General features: G+C 33.0%; 1 protein-coding gene across 5 annotated transcripts in view; it reads left to right on the plus strand.

Annotated features, from left to right (window-relative positions):
* The window catches only part of ERCC6L2 (ERCC excision repair 6 like 2), a 170,532-nt gene that overhangs the window by 53,689 nt on the left and 90,384 nt on the right, over nucleotides 1-26,459 (plus strand). For 4 of the 5 annotated variants that reach the window (XM_061200588.1, XM_061200589.1, XM_061200591.1 and 1 more), the window contains exons 4-10: nucleotides 3,999-4,192; nucleotides 11,192-11,353; nucleotides 11,754-11,961; nucleotides 17,510-17,650; nucleotides 18,648-18,761; nucleotides 19,623-19,742; nucleotides 26,018-26,089. In XM_061200588.1, the coding sequence (XP_061056571.1) occupies nucleotides 3,999-4,192; nucleotides 11,192-11,353; nucleotides 11,754-11,961; nucleotides 17,510-17,650; nucleotides 18,648-18,761; nucleotides 19,623-19,742; nucleotides 26,018-26,089 (1,011 nt within the window). The remainder of the gene's footprint in view (nucleotides 1-3,998; nucleotides 4,193-11,191; nucleotides 11,354-11,753; nucleotides 11,962-17,509; nucleotides 17,651-18,647; nucleotides 18,762-19,622; nucleotides 19,743-26,017; nucleotides 26,090-26,459) is intronic. The other variant, XM_061200586.1, reaches the window with a different exon arrangement.

Raw genomic sequence — 26,459 nt, forward strand, 5'->3', positions numbered from 1 at the left:
TCTGCCAGCGTTCAGTGGGTGTTCTGTAGGAGCAGTTCTACGTGTAGATGTATTTCTAATGTATCTGTGGGAAGGAAGATGATCTCCACGTCTTACTCTTCCACCATCTTCTTCTCTCTCCGGTATTAATTCTTCTTCGAACGTTTGATAGATTACCAGTGAAGCTGTCTGGTCCTGAACTTTTGTTTATTTGGAGGTTTTTGGTTACTTATTCAATTTCCTTACTAGGAACTGTTCTGTTCAGATTTTCTATTTCTTCATGATCAGTCTTGGTACATTGTATGTTTCTAAGAATATATCCCTTTCTTCTAGTTTTCCAATTTGTTGGCATAAAATTGTTCGTAGTAGTCTCTTATGATCCTTTTTATATCTGTGGTATCAACTGTAAGTTCTCCTCTTTTATTTCTGATTTTATTTGAGCCCTCTATCTTTTTTTCTGTTACTTCTAGCTAAAGGTTTGCCAATTTTGTGTGTGTTGTCAGAGAATCAGCTCTTAGTTTCATTAACCTTGTCTGTCATCTTTTTAGTCTCTATTTTGTTTATTTCCACTCTTATCCTTATTATTTCCCTCCTTCTACTAACTTTAGGCTTCATTTTCTAGTTTGTGTTTTTCTAGTTCCTTGAGGTGTAAGTTTGGTTGTGTATTTGAGAATTTTTTTGTTTCTTGAGGTACTCATGTATCACTATGAACTTTCCTCATAGAACTGCTTTTGCTGCAGCAATAAATTTTGGTACATTATATTTCTGTTTTCATTTGTCTTAAGGTATTTTTTGATTCCTCCTTTGATTTCTTCTTTGACTCATTGGTTGTTCAGTAGCATGTTGTTTAATATCCACAAATTTGTGAATTTTCCAGTTTTTGTCTTGTAATTGATTTCTAGTTTTATACCGCTGTCATCAGGAAAGATGCTTGATATGATTTCAACCTTCATAAATATATTGACTTTTTTTGTGGCTTAACGTATGGTCTATCCTGGAGAATGTCGCATGTAAACTTAAGAATATATTCTGCTGCTTTTGGAATCATCTGTATATAAGTTATAAGTCAATCTGGTCTAAGTCATTTAAGGTGCCACATATATTTTAAATTTGACTTTCTTAATTCTTTGATATTCTTGTTAGTTAATTTACTGTTCATTTATTTGCTTTACTTATGTTTTCTACAAATAGTTATAATTTTACTTGTCATTTCCATTCTCATGTTTTATTTACTTTTGTTTAATTAGAAGAGATGGTATTTATTGTTTTGCTATCCATTGATCTAAGTGATATTGGTCTATAATTTTCTACTTTGTTAGACTGTTTATCAAGTTTTGGTATTACTATTATGCTGCTTTTCTAAAAAGGATTTGCAGAGGCTCCTAGAGTGGATTCTCAACTTAAATTTCCATATATTAAATAGCCATAATATACCAAAGGAAAAGTTATCAATTATGCACAATTAGGATGTAAATTAATTAGATTTGGCATTTTTGAAATAATTAAGATTGTAGAGTTAATTACAGGGCATATGCTTTAGAGCTTTGAGTTAAATAGCAAAAATTCCAATTTTATGGTCTGTAAGTTCTCTCAATATAGGTACATTTTATTTTTCAGCTTGACATTGCACTTCCTCCAATGTGAAATTTTTACTTTGGCTCTGGTGGTCTGTTATTGTCCTCTGAATAGACAGTGCTATTCCTACCTTGCCACTGACACATGCTTTTATTCATTATTTCATTTATCAACTGAACACCTTTGTTTTCTAAGCACAGCACAAAGTACCATGGTTACAGTGGCAAATAAGAAAGTTATGCATCTCAAGGTCATAGGCTTTCTGATTTAAGGTGCTAACATGATATATCATTGTTGGTTAAGAGCTTTAGAATTACACAGACATGGGTTCAAATACTTACTTTGCCACTTAATAGCATTATGATCTTGGGCATATTATTTAACATCTCTATACTTTAGTTTTCTCATCTCTAAAAAGGAAATAATAAATATTTTTACTTTATAGCGTTTTTATGTGAAGTCCTTGGGTTAATGTCTGTTAAATGGCATAACTCAGTTCTCTTACTTCTTTTAGTATTAAAATGAGTTACTGATCCATTTGATTTACCTTTCACAACTTTGAAGACCAATAATGTCTATAAGGAATGTCTTAATTTTTAAACAACTTCTGGAATCTTAGGGACAATTCTAGGAATCTTTAGGTTCATTGGCACCTTTTTTTTCTTTTTTAGGTTTGGGATTTTTATTTATTTATTTATTTTAGCTCTTTTATTGGAGTATAATTGCTTTACAATGGTGTGTTAGTTTCTGCTGTACAACAAAGTGTAGGTTCATTGGCACCTTTGATGAATGACCCCTCGAGTGGAAAACTGCTCAAAGTGCTCAGTTGGAGTTTGGATAACATTTTCATCTTATAATATTAAAAAGTAAAAAGGTTGGGGAGTTGGGCAGAGACAATAACTGGGCTTATTACTTGGAGCCCAAATTTTTTATTTGAAGGTAGTAGGAGAAAAATGGAATTCATAGGATAAATTCTGAGCCAGAAGATGAAACTATTTGAGATGAATCACGTATGACAAAAAAGTACTTATATATGCTTGCTGCTGGGGTAGAAAAAAGGAACTCTCACATTTAGTAGGTTAATCTTCCCTTCTTTTTCTTTTTCATGTTTCTAAAACAAAGTCACAGATTTGACATCTTACAGCTTACAAATGGCCCAGCTGAAATGTTTCATAGAAGAGAGTGTAGGATTTAGAGTAGTATTGTATTATTTTTTTGTTTGTTATTTTATTTTTTTGTTTGAATGTATGTTTAATTGGTTCATCTTTATCAAGTAGGACAAGTATAAAACTTCAGAAAAAAAACTTACTTAAAACCCTATTAAAGATAATAGCTTAGGAATAATGGTAACAGTAAGAGATAAAAACATTAAAAATTAAAATGGCTGATGACAACAGGATTTGGGATTAATACAGGAAAGGTCGGTGAAACCCCAAAACATTTATTTCAAATTAAACAGAAATAGTGTTAATCCTAATGGGTTAGGGCAGAAGTCCCACTTACATGAGTTAAGAGAGAACAGGAGGAGAGTAAGTATGGACAGCAAGTATTGATAACTCCTGAGGATCATTTCTATAAAGAAAGTAAAATAATGGGGGATAGCTAGAGAGAGATGTAGGTTTAAGGAAGAATTTTTTTGTTTGTTTGGTTTGTTTTTTAATGCTGAGAAATATATATTAGAATTTGTTTGCTTGAGGTTGTATGTGGTCCATTGAAAAGCAAAATGTAATCATGTTGGGCAGACTGGGGACAGTTTCTTCGTCATTGACTTCAGGTTGACAGGAAGTGATTGGAGGCACTATATAAGTTCAAGGTTTGTCTTTAGAAAAGAACATGGACAGTTCACCCATGGTAATAGGTGGGAGGGCAGAATATATAGAAGTAAATATAGGTAGGTTATTGATCTAGTGATAAGAGAAGAGGAGGTTTTCTTCTAATTGCTTCAATTTTCCAGTGAGTTTTCCAGGTTATCAACTGATAGTATCTGAGAGAGGGGGAGAGGAAATGGACTAGGAAAGTGAAAAGGAAAGAGAGCTCTGGAAGACCATACATTTCAAGAAAAAAAGCTGGCCTGCTTTGCATATTTCTATTACCCACATGGCCCTTGAAGTTATTATTGGGATCCTGATTATACTCTTTTTTTTGTTTTGGAGAATTATTTTTTTCTTATCTCTCAACTCCTTTTGGGGGGAAAATAAAAAATAGCTGCTCCTTTGGACAAGGTTGGGTATCTATTTTTTTCCTAATAAGGTGCTAAGTAAATAACAAAGTATTTTTTGATGGTCTTCTAAGTCCAGATATATTCAGTTTCTCAGTTGTATTTATACTTATTAACTACAGTGTCAAAAATCAAGGAATAGGACTATTGATATTCTGGATTTAACTTTGGGGTTCTTTTTCATTTAAAAAATTATATCATTAAATTTTTTTTCTTCTTCTTACAGATGTTCCTAATAGTTGCTCCTCTTTCTGTCCTCTACAACTGGAGGGATGAACTGGACACCTGGGGATATTTCAGAGTCACTATTTTACATGGTAACAAAAAAGACAATGAACTGACTCGTGTGAAACAGAGGAAATGTGAAATTGCTCTAACAACATATGAAACACTGCGCTTATGTCTGGATGAACTTAACAGGTAATCGGAATAATGGGAATGATTGCATTAGTATTCTGTTTATGTCAGTTGTATTTATCCCTTTATATTGTGATTTTTTTAAAGCTCTAAATATTCTTTAGCATGATTTAACTTGATTTCAGGATTATTGAAATAGACAGTTTATAATAATTAACTTATTTTCTAAGAAGAAAAACCTGAGTCAGATTTTCTACAGTTCCTTATTTTATTTCCTCTATTATCTCTCCAAACAATGCATGTTAATGCATAGGACTTGTCCTAAATCTCATGTACAACCTTTTATGTGTATGATACCTCTGGACTAAAACAGTGATTTTCATGAATTATTTTAATTATGGAAGTCTGTTGTGAATATAGAGTGGCAAAAAATACATATACAGGGGCTTCCCTGGTGGCGCAGTGGTTGAGAGTCTGCCTGCCAATGCAGGGGACATGGGTTTGAGCCCTGGTCCGGGACGATCCCACATGCCGCTGAGCGGCTGGGCCCGTGAGCCACAATTACTGAGCCTGCACGTCTGGAGCCAGTGCTCCGCAACAAGAGAGGCCACGATAGTGAGAGGCCCGTGCACCGCGATGAAGAGTGGCCCCCGCTCACCGCAACTGGAGAAAGCCCTCGCACAGAAACGAAGATCCAACACAGCCAAAAATAATTAATTAATTAATTAATTAATTAATTAATTTAAAAAAATACATATACATATTGAGAACCACTATTCCAGGACTATAAGTACCCAAAAGAAATGAACTGTATCTTAAGATTTTAGTGGGGAATCTAGAGACAAGCAATTATAAAGTCATGTGAATGCTATAATATGAAACAGGGGATGTTATAGGAGCACATGAGGAGCCTGACTGCTGCAGAGTGAGGGGAGTAGTCAGGGAGCTTCCCAGAGAAGATGACCTATGAGCTGAGTGAGAATTGAAGGATGGGTAAGAATAGGAAAGAGTAGGAAAATAATCCAGGAAGAGGGAACAAACAACATTTGCAGAGAGGACTTCCCTGGTGGCGCAGTGGTTAAGAATCTGCCTGCCAATGCAGGGGACACGGGTTCGATCCCCAGTCTGGGAAGATCCCACATAACGCGAACAGCTAAACCCGTGTGCCACAACTACTGAGCCTGTGCTCTAGAGCCCGCAAGCCACAACTACTGAGCCTGCATGCCACAACTACTGAAGTTAGTGTGCCTAGAGCCCGTGCTCCGCAACAAAGAAGCCACCACAATGAGAAGCCCCCGCACCGCAACCAAGAGGAGCCCCTGCTTGCTGCAACTAGAGAAAGCCCGCGTGCAGCAGCAAAGACCCAACACAGCCAAAAATAAATAAATAAATTTATCCCTTAAAAAAAAAATTGTAGCGGCCTTCAGTCAACAAAGATCACAGTACTTTTTAATAAATGAAAGCAGTTCTGATGTTTTCTGCATGTAATGACTGTAGCCTAGAGTGTAAGAAGGAAGTGGCCAGGAGACAACACCAGTGTGGTAAGCAAGGAACAGATCATAAAGAATACTGAAAGCCTCTTAGAGGATTTTGGTCTTTATCCTTAGAGCAGCAGAGTGTCCCTGAAGTGTTTTCAGGAGATTACTATTATGATAAAAATGATTAGATTTACATTTTATAAGTAACCAAGTTGCTCTGTGCAGAGTAGAGCCGAATTGAATGGAGAAAGACCAATTAGGAGGCTTGTTATGAGCTAAATTGTGTCCCCTCCAAATTCATGTGTTTAAGTCCCAACTCCAAGAACCTCAGAATGTAACTTAAGGTAATTAAGTTAAAATGAAGCCATTATAGTGGGACTTAATCTGGGAGTCCAATCTGACTGGTTGTCCTTAGAAGAAGAGAAGGAGATACCAGGAACTCATGTACACAGAGGAAAGGACACATGAAGATACAGCAAGAGGGCAGCAATCTGTAAGGAGAGAGACCTGAGAAGAAACCAAACTTGCCAACACTTTGATCTTGGAATTCGAGCCTCCAGAACTGTTGTGTCTGGCATCTTTTGCTCATCATCATGTTTTTGAGATTCAGCTATGTTATTGAATGTATCAGTGATCATTCTTTTTTAATGCTGAATTGTATTGCATTTTATGAATATATCACGTTTTGTTACCCATTCATTTGAGGATAGATAATTGGGTTTTCCAGTTTTTGGTTACTGTAAGTAAAAATTTAAGTAATATTTATGTATAAGCCTTCTTTTGACATATATTTTGATTTCTCTTCTGTAAATTCCTACGAGTGGAATTTCTGGGTTATATGGTAAGTATAGGTTTAACTTTAGAAGAAACTGATAAACCATTTTCCAGAGAGGTTGTACTATTCTACTCCAACTAGCAACCTATTAAAGTTCATTTGTTTCATATTCTCACCAATATTTGGTATTGTCAGTCTTTTTGTTTTTAGCGTGTATAGTGGTATCCCATTGCAGTGTAATTTGCATTTTTCTGATCTGTGTACACTTGAAAAAAGTGTTTTTTCTACCGTGGTTAGATGTGATGTTCTATAAATATCAGTAAAGTCAGTTTGGTTAGGTGTTGTTCAAGTATTCTCTGTCTTTACTGATTTTCTTTCTAATTGGCTTACAATTTCTGAGAGAGGAATGTTGAAATTTTCAATTATAATTATGGATTTGTTTATTTCTCCTTTCAGTTCTGTCAATTTTCAATTCATATATTTTGAAGCTCTGTAATTAGGTACACACACATTGATGATTAGTATTTTTTCCTTATAAATTGATCCTTTTATCTTTAAAAATGTTCCTTTTCATATCTAATAATCTTGAAGTTTTATCTGGTATTAATATAGACAATACAGATTTCTTATGCTTACTGTATGTTTATCATTTTCCAACTTTTTGTTTTTATCTGTTCTTTATATTTAAGGTGAGTGTCTTGTGGTTAGCATATAGTTGGGTCTTGCATTTTTATCCTTTTTGATAATCCCTGCCTTTTATTTGGAGTGTTTAGTCCATTTATATTTAATGTAATTATTTTGTAAAGTTGGATTTAGAGCTACCATTTTTGTAAGCTCTAGGATTTTATTTTACTACACTTACAAGCTCATAAGTTTGCCTGTTACTATTTCCTGGATGCTGTCAGAAGACAGGAACAATCTGAGACATGAAGTTAAGTAACTTACCCAAGCCTACAGCAACTAAGTCAGTGGTGGACATGAGATTTAAACCTTGACTTTGGGCTTTTGTGCAATGTATTATATAAGAGATATTCTATAGTTAGATAAATGTAATAAGAAATTCATTTATCATAGCACCAGTCATATTTTAATTTTTGTTTAACTGCTCCTTTAGGCTGTGAGGTCTTTGATATAGAATAATTTCTGTATTTCAGTGCTTATTACACTTCTAGCATATAATAGTATTAAGTGGTTATTTTCTGTGATTGTTATAAATATTAAATAAGAATTCTAACATAGAGTTATATAAATATAAATCAGGTTTCTGTGCAAAATTAGAAAAATCAAATGTTACAGTTTTTGTTGTATTTAGTTTTCCTTTATTTGTTTGAATGATTTTATTTTTAACAATATTCAGAATAATTTATATTCAATCTAAGTAAATATTAAGTAATTTTTGTGAGAATGCTGTATATGATAGACCAGGATTAAACATTTATCATAGATAATCCATAGAGTAGATAAACACTCTATGAGTAAGGTGTATCTCTTTTTGTTATTACTATTATGTTTTACTTCATTTTTATTTTTATCAAAGTTATATATGCATATTATTTAAAGAGCCAAATATGAACACAGTTCACTCCTGTCTGCCACCCCCATTAGCTGTTGTTCAGAGACAGTCACCTTCAACTCTTTAACTTATCTTCCTAGTTTTTACTTCCATATCTCAAAGAACATGTTCATGCTGCAACTTAAAAATTGTCCTTTAAGTTTTTAACATCACTTGTTGATTTCCTCTTAAGGAAAAATGAGGATTTTGCTGTATTTTGCCCTTCTTTTGCTTACTTTACAGTGTCCTGGCTGGCTATTTTGTGGGATAATGAATAGTATATAGGAGCTCCAACAACTTCTTAAACCGACTGTTGAACATTTACCTAACTCCAGTTTCCAGAAGCATCTGGTGCTACCATTTAAGAAAGAGCTCAATAATATGAATCAGATTGTTTCTTGGCTTTCTTTACTACTGGCATGGGATAATCCTTCCTCTGTTTTTATAAGTTGTCTTGTTCATCATCTTCCCTGCTTTTAAAATTTTGTGATTGTTTTCTCCTCTTTTCCTTTGTTCTTGATCTCTTATCCTTTTTCAACTTTATATTAAGAAAATGATCAAACCTTTAGAAAAACTGAAGTAATAGTACATGAACATCTATATACTCAACACCTATATTCACCAGTTGTGTGTGTGTGTGTATATATGTTGGCAAGATATAAGTTAATGTGTGTGTGTTGACTATTAAGTCTGTTTAGTCTCTTCTAATCTAGAACATTCCCTCAACTTTATTTTTTTATTATAAGACATTTTGAGGGGACCAGGCCAGTTGTGTTTTAGGATGTCTCACATTAGATTTGTCTGATTGCTTTCTCAAGGGGTTGTGTATTCCTCTAACATACGTAGTTTTGTAAGCTGATTTTGGTCTAAAGACTTAATTAGCTTCAGATCAGACATTTTTGACAAGAATACTTCATAAATGATGCTGTGGACTTCATATTACATTATTTCAGGAGATATTAATGTCAAGTTGTTCTACTATTAATGTTGCGAAGTTTGTCCCATAGGCTAAGGAGGTGATCATCAGATCTTTCCATTGTAAAGACATGTTTCTCCCTTTACAATTAGAAGTACTTTGTGGGTTACGCTTTGCTACCATTTGAATATCCTGGTCCCTCAATCCTTTTACTTAGTGGTATTAGCATACAGAAGTTATTCTTGCCTGAATCAGTTATTTTATTAGGTTTTGCAAAATAATATTTTCCTAAGTTTATCATTTCTTCTACACTTATTAACAGCATTCTCCTATAATTAGAAATTAACTATAATTTCATCTGGCAAAGCAAGGTGAATGATGCTTGATTCTTTTGCTTTAATTTCCAATTTTCAGACTAACAAATTGGTACAATGGTCATTCGCAATGATAGCAAAGTTTCTCTCCCACTTCTCAACCCCCGTTTTTTGAGTATCACTATGGACTCATAGATTATTGAGGTACAATTGACATGCCATAGAATGTACCCATTTTAAGCATAGAATGGTTTTTAGTAAATTTATAAAGCTGTGCATTTATCACCACAATCCAGTTTAAGAACGTTTCCATCACCTAAAAAAGTTTTTTGTTTTCAGTCAATCTCTGGTCCCATCTCATTCCAGGCAACCACTAATCTGCTTTCTGTTTCTATAGATTTGCCTTTTCTGGAAATTTCATATAAATTTCATACAATATGTAGTCTTTTGTGTCTGGCTTCTTTCACTTAATATGTTTTTTGGGGTTCATCATGTATGATGTTTCAGTGGTTTATTCCTTTTTATTGCTGAACAGTACTACTTTGTGTGTATATATATATATATATACCTCATTTTGTTTGTCCAGTGAATGGACGTTTGGATTGTTTCCACTTTTGGGCTGTTACCTATAATGCTGCCCTGAACATTTATGTACAAGCCTTTGTGTGAATGTAAATTTTCATTTCTCTTGCATAGATACTTAGGAATGGAATTGCTGGGTGGTATGAGGAAATTGAACTTTTTAAGAAACAGCCAAACTGTTTTAGAAAAATAGCTGTACTTTCCCAAAAGCAGTGTATGAGGTTTCCAGTTTCCCTTGCCAGTACTTAATATTGTCAGTCTTTTTTTGATTGACAGTCAAATAGGTTTTCGGTGGTATCTCTTGGGGTTTTTTTGCATTTTTCTAATGATGGCATTTTTATGTGCTTATTTTCCCTTTGTATATCTTCTTTGGTGAAATGTCTATTAAAATCTTCTACCCATCTTTTTAATTGGATTGTTTTAACTTCAACTGTGTTGTAATAGTTCTTTATATAATTCTGTATACAAGTTCTTTATCAGGTTATGATTTGCAAATATTTTCTCCCAGTCTGTAGCATGTCTTTTCATTTTCTTAATTGTGTGTTTGGAAAAGCAAAAGTTTTTAACTTTGACGAGGTCCAACTTATCAAAATTTTTTTATTGACCATGCTTTTGGTGTTATATCTAAGAAATTCTTCCCTAACCCAGAGTCACAAGATTTCTTCCTACATTTTGTAACTTTTATAGTTTTAGCTTTATATTTAAGTCTGTGATCTATTTTTAGTTAGTTTTTGTATATGGTGTGAGGTAAAGGTCTAAAGTAAATTTTTTCATACAACTCCTGGGTTTTTATTTATTCAATGTTTTATACTATCCTATAGTCATGCTTAAATTTTCTAATTAGTCTGGCTCCTGTGTCCTTTGGGCATGCCCCCATTTGTCTTTGAATACATCTGTGCTTTCTCACTCTCCAGTATTTCCCCTGCTGCACACCTGAAATCAACTGTTTCACCATGGGACTCTGCTTCCTTTTAGTGGATTGACCACTATGGTTGTTCATTGCTACTGGGGTAACAATCAATTCTAAACCTTTTTAGCAGACAGAGCTATGTAGTACAACTTTTAAAAACCATGAGTTTATATTGATATTTTTTCATTCATAATTAACATGGTAAGTTTTGCTTTTATTTTATATTTATTTCTCTGTTTTATTACTTTTAGAAGATTCCTTTTTTGTCATTTTAGTCATGTTTAAATGAGTTATTTCATTTCATTGTTACTAAACAGAATCTCTATTTCTTTTTATCTTCCTACACATTTAATTTTCATGGGTTGTCCAAAGATGTGATCATTTAAATAAGGAGGTGAGAATTCTGTGGAATCAACAAAGAGTAAAGAGGAAAAAAACTTCAAAACTTTGGTAGAGAAAGCTGCACTCTAAAAGTTATATAGACTAAGAAAGGGAAGTTTTTTCAACCTTTCCTCCCTTTTTCCTCACTTTATAGTTTGGAATGGTCAGCTGTCATTGTAGATGAAGCTCATAGAATCAAGAATCCAAAGGCTAGAGTAACAGAAATTATGAAAGCTTTAAAATGTAATGTCCGAATTGGCCTCACTGGAACCATTCTTCAGAACAACATGAAAGAATTGTGGTGTGTTATGGACTGGTGAGTAAAAACACTTTTTATTTTTTGGAAAATTATTTAATACTTCCTTAACTTAATGTTACCTTGTTTCCTAATTATTTGTTTCTGAAAAACAATTGTCTGTTTACAGAAGTGTTTGATCCCAAACATAGTATACAGAAAAGAGTGTCCCATGAAAGCCTATCTTTATTATTCTTGGTCCCTGAAGTAAATATCTGAACTAATTTACCAATTCCATCATCTTCTTATAGTTGTTCACTAAAATTGTCATAAAGAACATTCTGCTTTCTTACCTTTTGTTATTGTTATCATTAATAAACAAGTGACTTAGTATATTTCTTAAAAGCAAAAAGAAGTCAGTGATTTCCTATTTAGATAGTTTAATAAAGCCTTAACATTTTTTCTTATTGTCTTTATAAAGGGCTGTGCCAGGACTTTTAGGTAGCAGGATCCATTTCAAGAAGCGGTTTTCTGACCAAGTAGAACACGGTCAGAGACACACAGCAACAAAAAGAGAACTAGCTACTGGCCGAAAGGCCATGCAAAGGCTTGCAAAAAAGATGTCTGGATGGTTTCTCAGGCGTACCAAGACTCTAATCAAGGATCAGTTGCCTAAGAAGGAAGACCGGGTGAGAACAACTTTTGTGTATATTATGAATTTCTTGTCGTGTTTTATTTTTTTCTAAAAATATTCCTTTTGAAGAGGAAACCTATCTCCTGTGGTATTTTATGAATATAGTATTTTGCCTTTTACTCAGTGTGAAAAAAAGTTATGTGCAGAATTTCATAAAATATTAATTGAGCCCAATCATCTTCCTCACTAACTTTACTAACATTTTATCCAACAGGTTTACTGTTAATATACATTAAACTCATTTCTCTTATTTTAGAACAAGAAGGCTTTTGATATAATTCTTCCTCAATGAAGGAAGAAGAACTTCTTTCCCTAATGTGTTTTCTGTTCATATTTTGTCCTTCCTATACTGTGTACCATCTACAACCCAGTATATTCTTTGGTAATTTAATTCTAACTACAGGCCAAAGTTGTTAAAAGCTTTTTTTATATAGGTACATTTCTTGTAGAATGCAATGTACAGTTACACAACTAACCTAATTTTAAGAATTTGTAGGAAAATTACAATTAAATTCTGTTAATTGTATAAGAAAATTTGAGGCATTAACCTTAAGAGAATTTTTTTAAAATATAGTGGTCTTTTATAGTTTTTAATCTTGTGGTTCTTCTAGCTCAGGCAATGGAATAAAGTTTCTAAAAATTACTGTGAATTAAATCTAATTAATATTGTCCTCAATAGGGGCAGTCCTATCAAATACCCTAATCTTAGGATATCCTGTTGATTATTACTTTAAAAAATAGATTTGAAAGGAGAATATGATCTTGATATGCAAGTTGAGGAAACTGATACAACATTTGACTTTTTGATCTAAAGCATATATTATCATTCAGTTGGAATACTTCATGAAGCCCACTTTTTTTTTTAACATTATATTGAAGTATAATTGCTTTACAATGATGTGTTAGTTTCTGCTATATAACAAAGTGAATTAGCTATATACATACGTATATCCCCATATCCCCTCCCTCTTGCGTCTCCCTCCCACCTTCCTATCCCACCCCTCTAGGTGGTCGCAAAGCACCAAGCTGATCTCCCTGTGCTATGCAGCTGCTTCCCACTAGCTATATATTTTATATTTGCTAGTGTATATATGTCAGTGTTACTCTCTCACTTCGTGCCAGCTTACCCTTCCCCCTCCCCGGGTCCTCAAGTCCCTTCTCTACGTCTGTGTCTTTATTCCTGTCCTGCCCCTAGGATCATCAGAAACATTTTTTTTTTAGATTCCATATATACGTATTAGCATACGGTATTTGTTTTTCTCTTTCTGACTTCACTCTGTATGACAGACTCTAGGTCCATCCACCTCACTACAAATAACTCAATTTCATTTCTTTTTATGGCTGAGTAATATTCCATTGTGTATATGTGCCACATCTTCTTTATCCATTCATCTGTCAATGGACATCTAGGTTGCTTCCATGTCCTGGCTATTGTAAATAGTGCTGCAGTGAACATTGTGGTATATGACTGTTTTTGAATTATGGTTTTCTCAGGGTATATGCCTGGTAGTGGGATTGCTGGGTCATACAGTAGTTCTATTTTTAGTTTTTTAAGGAACCTCCATACTTTTCTCCATAGTGGCTGTATCAATTTACATTCCCACCAACAGTGCAAGAGGGTTCCCTTTTCTCCACACCCTCTCCAGCATTTATTGTTTGTAGATTTTTTGATGATGGCCATTCTGACTGGTGTGAGGTGATACCTCGTTGTAGTTTTGATTTGCATTTCTCTAATGATTAGTAATGTTGAACGTCTTTTCATGTGTTTTTTTGGCAATCTGTATATCTTCCTTGGAGAAATGTCTATTTAGGTCTTCTGCCCATTTTTGGATTGGGTTGTTTGTTTTTTTTGATATTGAGCTGCATGAACTGCTTGTATATTTTGGAGATTAATCCTTTGTCAGTTGCTTCGTTTGCAAGTATTTTCTCCTATTCTGAGGGTTGTCTTTTCGTCTTTTTTATGGTTTCCTTTGCTGTGCAAAAGCTTTTAAGTTTCATTAGGTCCCATTTGTTTATTTTTTGAACCCCGCTTTTTAAATGTTTTGTGTAATTTTAGTTATCTATCTAGTAGGAACAATAAATTTTAAGTATATGAAGAAAGAGTTGTGCATAGAGGTTTAGAACTTGGTCTCTGAAATCAAATACCATGGACTTGAATCCTGGCTCCCCTACTTATTAGTTTTATCACCTTGAGCAATTTGTTAAATCTCTCAAAACTTGATTTCTTTATCTTTTAAGTGGGAATGATACAATGGTGCTTGCCTCACATGGTTGCTCTGAAATGTGTGACACATAAGAAGTGTTCAGTAAATATTACTACATGTTTTAGTAACAACTCAACAATAAAATACTTTGGAATATATTTAACCAAAGAGGTGAAACACACGTATGCTGAAAACTATGAGACATTGATAAAAGAAACTGAAGAAGACACAAATAAATTGAAAGATTTTCCATATTCATAGATTTGAAGAATTAATATTAAAATGTCCACACTACCCAAAGCAATCTACAGATTCAATACACTCCCTATCAAAATTCCAATGACATCTTTCACAGAAATAGAAAAAAATCCTAAAATTTGTATGAAACCACAAAAGACCCCAAATAGCCAAAGAAATCCTAAGAAAGAAGAAAAAAGCTGGAGGCATCACATTTCCTGATTTTAAACTATATTACAAAGCTACAGTAATCAAAACAGTATGGTGCTGGCATAAAAACAGATACATAGACCAGTGGAATAGAATACAGAGCCCAGAAATAAACCCATGTGTAAACAGTCCACCAATATTTTAGAAGGGAGCCAGTACTCAATGGAGAAAAAAAGACAGTCTTTTTGATAAATGGTGCCGGGAAAATTGGGTATTCACATGCAAAAGAATGAAATTGGACTCCTGTCTTACACCACTCATAATAATTAACTCGAAATGAATTAAAGATTTAAATGTAAGACCTGAAACTATAAAATTCGTAGAAGAAAACATAGGGAAAAACCTCCTTGACATTGGTCTTGGCAATGATTTTTTTAAATTAATTAATTAATTAATTAATTTTTGGCTGCGTTGGTTTTCGTTGCCGTGCACGGGCTTTCATGGCTCGCAGGTTCTGGAGCGCAGGCTCGGTAGTTGTGGTGCATGCGCTTAGTTGCTCCACGGCATGTGGGATCTTCCCGGACCAGGGCTTGAACCTGTGTCCCCTGCATTGGCAGGCGGATTCTTAACCACTGTGCCACCAGGGAAGTCCTTGGTAATGATTTTTTGGATATGACATCAAAAGCACAGCAACAAAAACAAAAATTAACAAGTGAGATTACATCAAACTAAAAAGCTTCTGTATAGCAAAAGAAACAATCAACAGAATGAAGAAGCAGCCTATTGAATGGGACAAAATATTTGCAAACCATATATTTGATAAGGGACTCATTTAAAATATATGAAATCTCATACAAATCAATAGCAAAAAACCAAACAATCCAATTAAAAAATGGGCAGAGGACCTAATAAACAGACTTTTTTCCAAAGAAGACATACAGATGGCCAACAGACCCATGAAAAGATGCTCTATATCACTAATCATCAGGGAAATGCAAATCAAAACCACAATTAGATATCACTGCACACCTGTCAGAATGACTGTTAGCAAAAAGGCAAGAGGTAACAAGTGCTGTGGTGATGTGAAGAAAAGGGAACCCCAGTGCACTGTTTGTGGGAATGTAAATTGGTATAGCCACTACGGAAAACGGTATGGAGATTCATCAAAAAATTAAAAATAGAATTACCAGCAATCCCACTTCCAGGTATACAGTCGGCCCTCTGCACCTGCAGGTTCCACATCTGCGGATACAGAGGACCAACTATACTACACTATTTTATATAAGGGTTTTGAGCATACACAGATTTTGGTAAACATAGGGGAGGTGGGTCCTGGAACCAATCCCCCACAGATATTGAGGGATGATTGTGTACCTGAAAGAAATGAAATTACTCTTGAAGAGATACCTGAACTCCTATGTTTATTGCAGCATTATTCACAACAGCTAAGATGTGGAAACAACCTTACTGTCTGTTGACAGATGAATGAATAAAGAAAATGTGTATGTACATAGAATGGAATATTATTCAGCCATAAAAAAGAAGGAAATCTGTCATTTGTGACAACATGGAGGGCATCATGCTAACTGAAATAAATCAGACAGAGAAAGACAAATACTGTATGATTTCACTTACATGTGGAGTTTAAAAAAGAAAAAAAGCTACACTTACAGAAACAGAGAGTAGAATGGTGTTTTCCAGAGGCTCAGGTTTAGGGGAAATGAGGAAATGCTGGTCAAAAGGTACAAAGTTCCAGTTACAAGATGAATAGTTCTGGGGATCTGATGTACAGCATAGTGACACTAGTTAGCAATACTGTGTATACTTGAAAGTTGATAAGAGAATAGATCTTAAATGTTCTCACCACACATACAAAAAGTAATTATGTGAAGTGATGAATGTGTTAATTAACCTTATTGCTCTGGTAATCATTTTGCAATAAATACACATATCAAATCATAATGTTGTACACCGTAAACTTATACAATGTTGTATGTCAAATATATCTTAATAAACCTGGAGGAAAATAACTCAGAATTTCCCTCTGTACCTTAATCATTGACCCCATCTTCAATATTCTCATATGCACAATGTGTCTTTTTTTTGCAGTAATATGCTATTGTAGTGATACACACATATAAATATTTTAAAATAGGTGGCTTTTCCCCTATTCACATTCCTCAAAGTCCTGATATGGATATATTTAGTTTTATGACCCTGGTTACATACAGCTATATGTAGAAAAATTTTACCAATTTCTAGTACTACCAGAAATATAAGGCAAACTGTATCCACTATAAGTTTGTGGCATTGTTTTCTTATATTTTTTTCTTTTCTTGAATTTGGGCACAAAGTAGCAACTTCTACAAGTTTTGCTTTTATGTGTATTTACTTAATTCTTATCTTTACTAATCTTGGGAATTTATACCAAGATATCAAATACAAATACTTTATCCTGTTTTCAGTAATAGGAAGTTTTTCATTTTTTTCTAAATTTTCAAGTAATTCAGTAAGTATTATCCATACCATTGTTCTAAAAATCTTCCCTTTTTCCTTTTCTAGTTTTTTTATTTGACCTAAACTTTAATCACTTATTCGCGTGATGGGCTAATAATATGGAACCCTGAAAAGACCCACAATAATATGTTGAGAAATTTATAAGGAAATTACATACTGTTTTCATATTTTGATTTTTTTAAATTAAAGAACAAACTATGAGATTTATTTGGAAAGTAAGTTATAATTTGTATACTTTAGGGTAGGGTTATAGCATAGAATATGGGAGAATTAGGAGAAATTTTCTTGTATTCTCCTATGTATAATGATGTATCCAGAAAAAATATAAATTTATGAGCAATTTTCACTATTACAGTCTACGAAACCTGATGTGCATTGTGATTATTATTGCTATAAAAAAGATACTAATAGTTACCTTGTATTTTATCTTGGCAGATGGTATATTGTTCTCTGACAGATTTTCAGAAAGCCGTCTATCAAACAGTATTAGAAACAGAAGATGTGTCTTTGATACTTCAATCTTCTGAGCCTTGTACCTGCAGCAGTGGCCGAAAAAGGAAAAATTGTTGTTATAAGGTAAGCATTTCCATATGATATCTTTACTATCTTGCTTTTGATTACACAGTACTCTATTCTAATAGTATCAGAGTAAGTAGCAGATAAAATAACTTTTCCTCACATGGTTCTTTATCTTTAGAAGCTGTAAGTTAAGAAAAGGGAATAATTTTCCAAAAGATTTTACAATATCAAATAGTAATCACAGCAAAATACAATATTCAAGTATCTTTTCAAAAAACTAGTTTTTAAAAGTAGCTCCAATTTTATATCTTCCCTTTCAACTATTATTGGGAAGTATCCTGCTTTAATCTTGAAATTTCATTTCATTTCCAGTAAATTTCTCATCAATGGATAATACTTCCTCTTTGATAGCAGGCTTAAAATATTATTCTGATGTGAGATTGAATGTTAATTTAAAAGAAACTGTGTATCAGTACAGTGAAGTATTTTATTTTTATTTAGAAGCAAATATTCATTTATGCTTTTTTAAAAAATCCTTTTTTCACCTTGCTACTTTATTATCAACTCATATCCACATACATAGAGGGACCGTAAGTAAATATTTATCTAGATTGATATTTATTGCATATCTCATTTATTTTGCTGGCTTTAACCACTTCACATATTTGTAATAGCACAGTTTCCTAGAAAACTGGAATGGGTGAGCGGAGAGAGTAAAGGCTTCTGTGTAACACCTTCACCACACTGTAGAGTTTTATGACCAGGAACCTCTTATGGCAGCATTTCTATCACTGTGTATCCTTCCCGGAGTGAGGACTTTCTCCCCTCTTTTATTAAAAACATCATTGTATATGGTTCACCAAAACTACGATTCCACATTAGAGATTCATGGATATTTTGTATATCAATTGACCATTATTTTCTCAGAGCGTATTGTGCCAATAGTAACCGGATAATAAGTATTATTGTAAGTGGCATATTTTGTGATGTAAGTAGTTACATAGCCATGTTAGTCCCTTGCTTATTTTTATTTTCTGTACTTTTCTGGTTACAGACCAATTCACATGGCGACACAGTGAAAACCTTGTATTTCAGTTACCTTGCAGTCCTTCAGAAGGTAGCTAACCATGTTGCATTACTGCAGGCTGCTAGCACCTCCAAACAACAGGTTTGGGTTGGCTTTTTAAATTTCTTTGTGATACTATTTGGAATAAGTATTCTATATTTGGTATAAAATTTCTTAGCCAAATATCCTTAAGTTATTTTTGTATGAAATTTAAGAGGTTACTGACTTGCTTGTTTTTTAATTTAGGTATAAAAGAAGTATATGCACTTAAATTTTTAATCAAAGTGAGAAAAGTTAACCTTAAATTAAAATAACTTTTTTATGCCTCTGATAATATTCATATATTTATTTTCCTAACATCTTTTGATATAATTACTAATTAAAGATATTTGATGAGTCAGTCCGAATTCCACTAATAATGTGTCTAATTACATTTATCTTATCTACTGGATTAAAATGAGGATTTATAATAATCTGTATATTAAATATTAGGAGTGCCTCCCAAACTGGCAAAAATCAGTAATTTCAGAATTTAGGCATACATGCAGTCGTTTACTTTAGTCATTTCAATTGTGTCTTATTCTAAAGCACAATGTAAATAAAAAAGATCTTTTTTAAAACTTTTTTATATAATGATTTTATATTTTCTTTTTGTGTGATAGGCTTGAGGCTGTTCAAATGTAATTTTAAAAGACTGGTCTTTGAGAAGTATTCAGTTCCTTATTTTGGAAATCTTAAAAAAAAGTAACAGCAAAATTAATAGCCATATCACTATCTCAGAACTCATCAAAGCCATATATGATTAACATATCACTTTAAGGTTTTCTGAATTAGAGAAGGTAAAATCTTCAGCCTAGGAAGGAATATATATTCCTTCTAAATAGATTTTTTTCATAAATGATTTCAATATATACAGGTTTAAATTGTGTTGAGATTTCTTTTCTTCTGCCTTTTCCCCTTAAGGAAACACTTATCAAGAAGATATGTGATCAGGTATTTTCCAGATTCCCAGATTTTGTGCAGAAAAGCAAAGATGCAGCCTTTGAAACACTTTCTGACCCAAAATACAGTGGAAAAATGAAGGTAAGTATTCTTCTTTCAGTTTGCATACACGCAAGGATGATATACAATATATTTATCAAATGGTATGACAGGGACACCAATTAATCAGAACAGATGCCCAATCATTCAGAAGAGATAGTGACCAAAGACAACTGGTATTATTGTATCAGCTCACTACGAACCCTGCGTATGGTAGATTTCTCAGTTAGTAGTAGTTACATCAAGTGTACTTCAAACTTTCCTCATTGATGTATTGGATTCATGCCCTGTTAAAAATGTATGCTGTCACCACATATATAATATCTTGTCTTCAAATGTTTAAGGAAGTAATCTACCAGAAATAAAAATGTTAATGCGAAATAAGAGGATGAGGATAGCCAGTAGTTCCAAATTTGAGAAAGGAACTACTTGAAGAGTTCAAGGTAGACAGGTCCTCTATGGCTAGACCTAATTTTCCGGCTCTTGTTTTTACTTGCCGACCTAGATTGTAAGGTTGCTAAATCTCATTTGTGACAAGTGGACATTTGCTGTATACCAGAAAACTGACCTGTTGGTGCTGCTCTTGGTGGTGTATTACTGAGGGAGGGGTGTGAAAAGTAAGGCTAGGTTCTCTAAACATGTCCAGGCCTTTGGGAATTTCCTGTGACAGCTGTGTGAAATACTGACAGCTTCAAGCCACCTTGCAATAGAATTTGTTTGTTTAACCCTTTAATAACTATCAAGAAACTTTATTTATGGATTCAGATTTTTACAGAACAATTCCCAATTATTATGTGCTAATTAAGAAAAAATAAATTATTTCTTTTGGCAAAAAATAAAAAATAAAAAGGAAGTAATTTAAAATAGTCAGGTTTTTTCCCCCTTAAAATCCTGCAAATATTCTTAAAACATTATGTACATAAGCACACAATAGTTTGCTTGGACGTCTAAATTCAATGAAATAAAATAAAAGCTAGGAAGATTACCTTAAAAACTTGTGTATTTTTTTTACTGAGATGTAATTGACATCTGACATTGTATTAGTTTTAAGTGTATAATAGAATGATTCTATATATATATATATATATATTGAGAAATGACTGCCCCATTAAGTTTAGTTAACGTTCATCACAATACATATTTACAATTTTTTTTCTTGGACTGAGAACTTTTAATATTAGCCACTTTCAGGTATCAATGTGGTATTGTTAACTATAGTTACCATACTGTACGTTACATCCCCAAGAACTTATTTGTCTTATAACTGGAAATTTGTACCTTTTGACCACCTTAACCCATTTTACCTACTCCCCACCCCCTGCTTCTGACTACCACTAATCTGTTTTCTGTACCTATGAGGTTTTTTGTTTTTTAGATTCCACTAAGTAAGATCATACTGTAATTGTCTTTCTCTGACTTATTTCACTTAGCACAGTGTCCTCAAGGTCTAACCATGTTGCCACAATGGCAGGATTTCCTTCTTTTTCATGACTGAATAATATTCCTTGTGTATTTTATATATATATATATATGTATATATGCATATATATATATATACACACACACACATATATATGTATCACATTTTCTTTATCCATTCATCTGTCAATGGACATTTATATTGTTTCCATAGTTTGTCTATTGTAAATAATACTACAGTGAATCTGGGGGGTGCAGATATCTTTTCAAGATTAGTTTCATTCTTTTGCACGTGGCTGTCCAGTTTTCCTAGCACTATTTATTGAAGAGAGCCTTTCCCCATTGTATATTCTTGGCTCCTTTGTTGTAAATTAAATGACGATATATGCATGGTTTATTTCTGGGCTCTCTATTTTGTTCCATTGATCTATGTGTCTGTTTTATGCCAATATCATACTGTTTTGATTATTTTGGCTTTGTGATATAGTTTGAAATCAGGAAGTGTGGTGCTTCCACCTTTGTTCATCTTTCTCAGGATTGCTTTGGCTTTTTGGAGTTTTTTGTGGTTTCATATGAATTTTAGGATTTTTTTTTCTACTTCTGTGAAAATCGTCATTGGAATTTTGATAAGGATTGCACTGAATCTATAGATTGCTTTGGGTAGTATGAACATTTTAACAATATTAATTCTTCCAATCCATGAGCATGGAATATCTTTCCATTAATTTGTGTCTTCTTCAGTTTCTTTCATCAGTGTCTTACAGTTTTCAGTGTACAGATCTTTCACCTCCTTGGTTAAATTCATTACTAGTTATTTTACTCTTTTTGATGTAAATGTAAATGGGATTGTTTTCTTAATTCCACTTTCTGATAGTTCTTTATTAATCTACAAAAATGCAACTGAGTTTTGTATATTGATTTTGTATCTTGCAGCTTTACTGAATTTATGTATTCTAACTTTTTTTGGTGGAGTCTTTAAGGTTTTCTGTATATAATCTCATATCATCTGCAAATAGTGACAGTTTTACTTTTCCTTTCTGATTTGGATGCCTTTTTTTTTCTTGCATAATTGCTCTGGCTAGGACTTCCAGTACAATAAAAGTGTCAAGAGTGAACATCCTTGTCTTGTTCCTAATCTTTGAGGAAAAGCTTTCAGTTTTTCATCATTAAGTATGATATTAGCTGTGGGCTTATCATATATAACCTTTATTATGTTGAGGTATGTTCCCTCTATACTCACTTCATAAAAATTGTGTATTTTTAAAATAAATAAGTTTGTATTAGAGAGAACATCCTATGATTTATTATCACAACAAATAATTCAAATCTAACAATATTTCCTAACAATAATATTTTTGTCATCCATATTGACTTTTATTTAATTATTTTTAAATTGAGATATGTAAAAAACCCAGTTAGTTTAGAACTGAGCACTTATAATCCTATAATTTAAGCCAATAGAATATTTCCAGAAATCATGGCCTTCTCTGAAAACTTCATTATTCATGGCTATTTATTTAAATTGTATTCATTGTGATTCTTCACTAAAAATTTACCACTCTTGAAATTAAATGGAATTTTATTACTCTGCACTTTATATTCTTATATATCCATTAACTATATGATTTAAAACATACTGTTAGAGTTACTTATTTAGGAATAATAGTGTTTGATTAAGATAATTATTACATTTATTTTTATTATGATTTTTAGAAGGGAATTATTGCCAGAGGCTGGGTATGTGTATTTATATGAGAAGGAAGCCTGTACTTTACTTGTTCTGTGGGAGAACACCAATAAAACAGAGACTGATGGTAGTAAGCTAGGGATATGTTTTCAAGACTGTTTTTCATCATTTGATTAGCAACATCATCTCATGATCTAGTAATATAAAACTTACAGGCTTATAATGGAATTATTGCCTGTGGGGTTAAGAACTCCGAATTGCATGTACTTCTTGAATTCAGGTGATAAAAGATCCTAGATCTGCTTCTTTTATATAGGTTAGCCTGCAGCTGCAGTTTATTTGTGGACATAATACCTACTGTACCCATCACAGCCTCAAAGCTATACTCATGAACTCCAGCTCTTTCTCTTAAGTGCCAAGGTCTTTTTTGACCTCAGCTACTATTCAAGGGGATGGGCACAAAGTTGCACTCATTCCCCTGATGAGAATCCTCATTTTCCCTTTAATTCCCTTGGGAAATACCACAGAGTCTTATTGTGGAGGGTGGAAAAAAGACTAGGAAACCCAATTTAGTGCTGTTGGAATCATACAAGGGTCATGTTCATCTCTAGGCCTGACTGATTTGAGAAAAATTAGATCTAAGATTCATTAGCTGTGAACATCCTCAAATTTAGGATTCCTTTACAGGTGGATTGTCTTGTTCTGTGGAGGCCAACTGAGTGACAAAACATTGGGTCTGTATTATTAAGACTCCAACTATAGTGACCACACTGTTATTTCTGAAATTTTTAGTAAGGGATCTTAGCTTACAGTTATTCATTTAACTAGTAAGGTTTTTTTTGTTTTTTTGTTTTTTAACTAGCCTAATAAAGACCTTCAGTCCAAAAACATTCACTTTCCTTATTACTTTTTTTTGTTTTTACTATAAAATGTTCAAGAATACCTGAAATTGTAATAGGTATGATACTCTCAAACAATCAGAGTGGATTTCTGTGCATCATATCCTTGTCTTAAAATGTTAATGTCTGTAAGAGAATGATAAGAGAAGCCACAGACTGGTAGGAATTTATTTGCAAAACAATAAGGGACTGGTATCTAAAATATACAAGGAACTCTTAAAACTCAACAATAAGAAAATAAACAATCCAATTTAAAATACACAAAAGATCTGAACAGATATTTCACCAGAGAAGATATACAGATGGCAAATAAGCATATGAAAAAATTCTCAACATCGTATGTCATTAGGGAATTGCGAATTAAAACGAGATATCACTAGACATCTATGGCTAAACTCAAAACACTGACAACACGCAATAGGAACTCTTATTGCTGGTGAGAATGCAGAGTGGTACAGCCACTTTGGAAGACAGTTTGGCAGTTTCTTATAAAGCTAAACATATTCTTACCACAGGATCCACTGATCGTGCTCCTTGGTATTTACCCAAATTAGTTTAAAACTTATGTCTGCATAACAGCCTGTACACAGATGGTTATGGCAACTTCATTTGTAATTGCCCAAACTTGGAAGCAACCAAGATGTCCTTCAATAGGTGAATGGATAAACAAACTGTGGTACCTCCAGACAATGGAAAATTATTCAACAATAGAAAGAAACAGGATATCAAGCGACAAAAAGACACAGAGGCACATTGAATGCATATTGCTAAGTGAAAGAGCCAGTCATACATACTGTATGATTCCAACTATATGACATTCTGGAAAAGGCAAAACTATAGAGAAAAAAAAATCAGTGGTTGCAAGGGGTTTGCAGGGAGGGAAGAATAGATAGAGAATAGGGAATTTTTAGGACAGTGAAACTATTCTGTATAATAATGTAATCATGGATGCATGTCATTATATATTTGTCAGGACCCATAGAACTGTACAACACAAGTGAACCCTAATGTAAACTATGAACTTTAATTAATAATAATTTATCAGTATTTATTCATCAGCCAAATATATCACCCTAATGCAATATGTTAATAATAAGGGAAACTGTTCAGGGAAGAGGCCTAAGTGGGGGGAGGGAGGGAGTCTGTGGGAGTTCTCTGTATACTCAGTTCTTCTGTAAATCTGAAATTGCTCTAAAATATAAAATATATTAATTTTAAAAAGTTAATGAATTATGTGAAATTCAAATGCACATGCTTTATTCAGTTATTTTATTAAAAAATAAAGCTAATACAAATAAAATTTACTTTATATGTTCTCCAAGTATCAAAATAATGTTTACCTGATCTGTGACATTTTTATCTACCATTTGCTTGGTTGTCCGAGTAGCTTTTTTTTTTTTTTAACTGCACAGCTTTTTTTTTTTGAGAGATTGTTGCATAGAGGTCAGAGTTAGCACAATGTCTTTTCTTGCTCAACTATTAAGAGTTTTATATTGAGTATAAATTTTTTTATTTAAAAGTTTAAATGTTTATCATTTAATAAATAAAATTAGTTGTTTATTGTATAGTTCAGAAAAACCTTATACTTAGTACAGAAAATTCCTTTTCTTTCCTTTGTGGTTTGCTTTTCCACAGTGTTCTGGCGCTGTCATTGCAAGAGTGGAAATGCCTTTTTAAAAATAACAGTACTACTGTCATACACAGGCTTTGGATTATTTGTTTCCTCCCTAAAAGCGCTGCATATGGGGGCAAATTATTGGCATTTTGAGGTCAAAATCAAATCTGGAATTCAGGGCTTACTGTAAATAGAGAAACGGGAGAAAATGAGAAGAGGTGTATATCTGACTGATTATTCTGAGAAAATAAATATCAGAAGTTTTAGAACCTAGGTGAAATTAAACACATTTTATTATATCTATCTAGAGAAAACTTAAATACTTCCTAAAAGGAATGCTGCTCTGTAATTTAGTTTCTGAACATATTGTAGGTATAAATAAAGTGTATTTTGGAAATTAAATTAATCCATTTAAATGCATCCCATAATCTAAAATGCTTCCTTTTTATTAAAACCAGATGAGATGAAATAAAAGTCTTTGAGAACTTTACCTCATTATTAACAATATGATGATGAATTTCATGTAATATCTAATACTTTATTTCTCTAACTTGGAAAAAATGAAGGGAATTATAAAAGATAACTGAGGTTATATTGTATAAAAGTAATTTTTAAGAAATTCTCAAGTGATGTTTATATGTATAAAGTATACTTTTTGTTGAAACTGGTTCACTGATGTTCTCTGGTTCCCTTCTAGGTCCTTCAGCAGCTTTTAAACCATTGTAGGCAAAACAAAGATAAAGTTCTTCTTTTCTCCTTTTCTACCAAGGTGAGTTTTGTCTGAAGCATATTCTTGATTGGCTCAACCCTAATTCCTGAGGCATAAAGTCTAAGAGATAAAACAGCATCCAGCCACATTTACTATCTTATGTATCTTCTGTAGGAAATGGTAATGAGGGAAGAACTTTTACAACAGATACTAAAATTTCAATTGTATCAGAGTTGCTTACTGTCAAATAGCAAACTCAAAGATAAATTTCTAATTCTCTGTTGATGTTTTTGGTAATAATTAAAGTGTTCTTTAAGACATTTAAGAAATTTTAGAATGTGGAAAATAGCAAAAATAATGTAATATATTTACATAAGTGAGTTAGCCAATACTTTTCTTTTTATTCCGTTTTAGTTTAAAAAACTAAAAA

This window comes from Eubalaena glacialis, chromosome 9, assembly GCF_028564815.1.
Source record: "Eubalaena glacialis isolate mEubGla1 chromosome 9, mEubGla1.1.hap2.+ XY, whole genome shotgun sequence".
NCBI classification, from domain to species: domain Eukaryota; kingdom Metazoa; phylum Chordata; class Mammalia; order Artiodactyla; family Balaenidae; genus Eubalaena; species Eubalaena glacialis.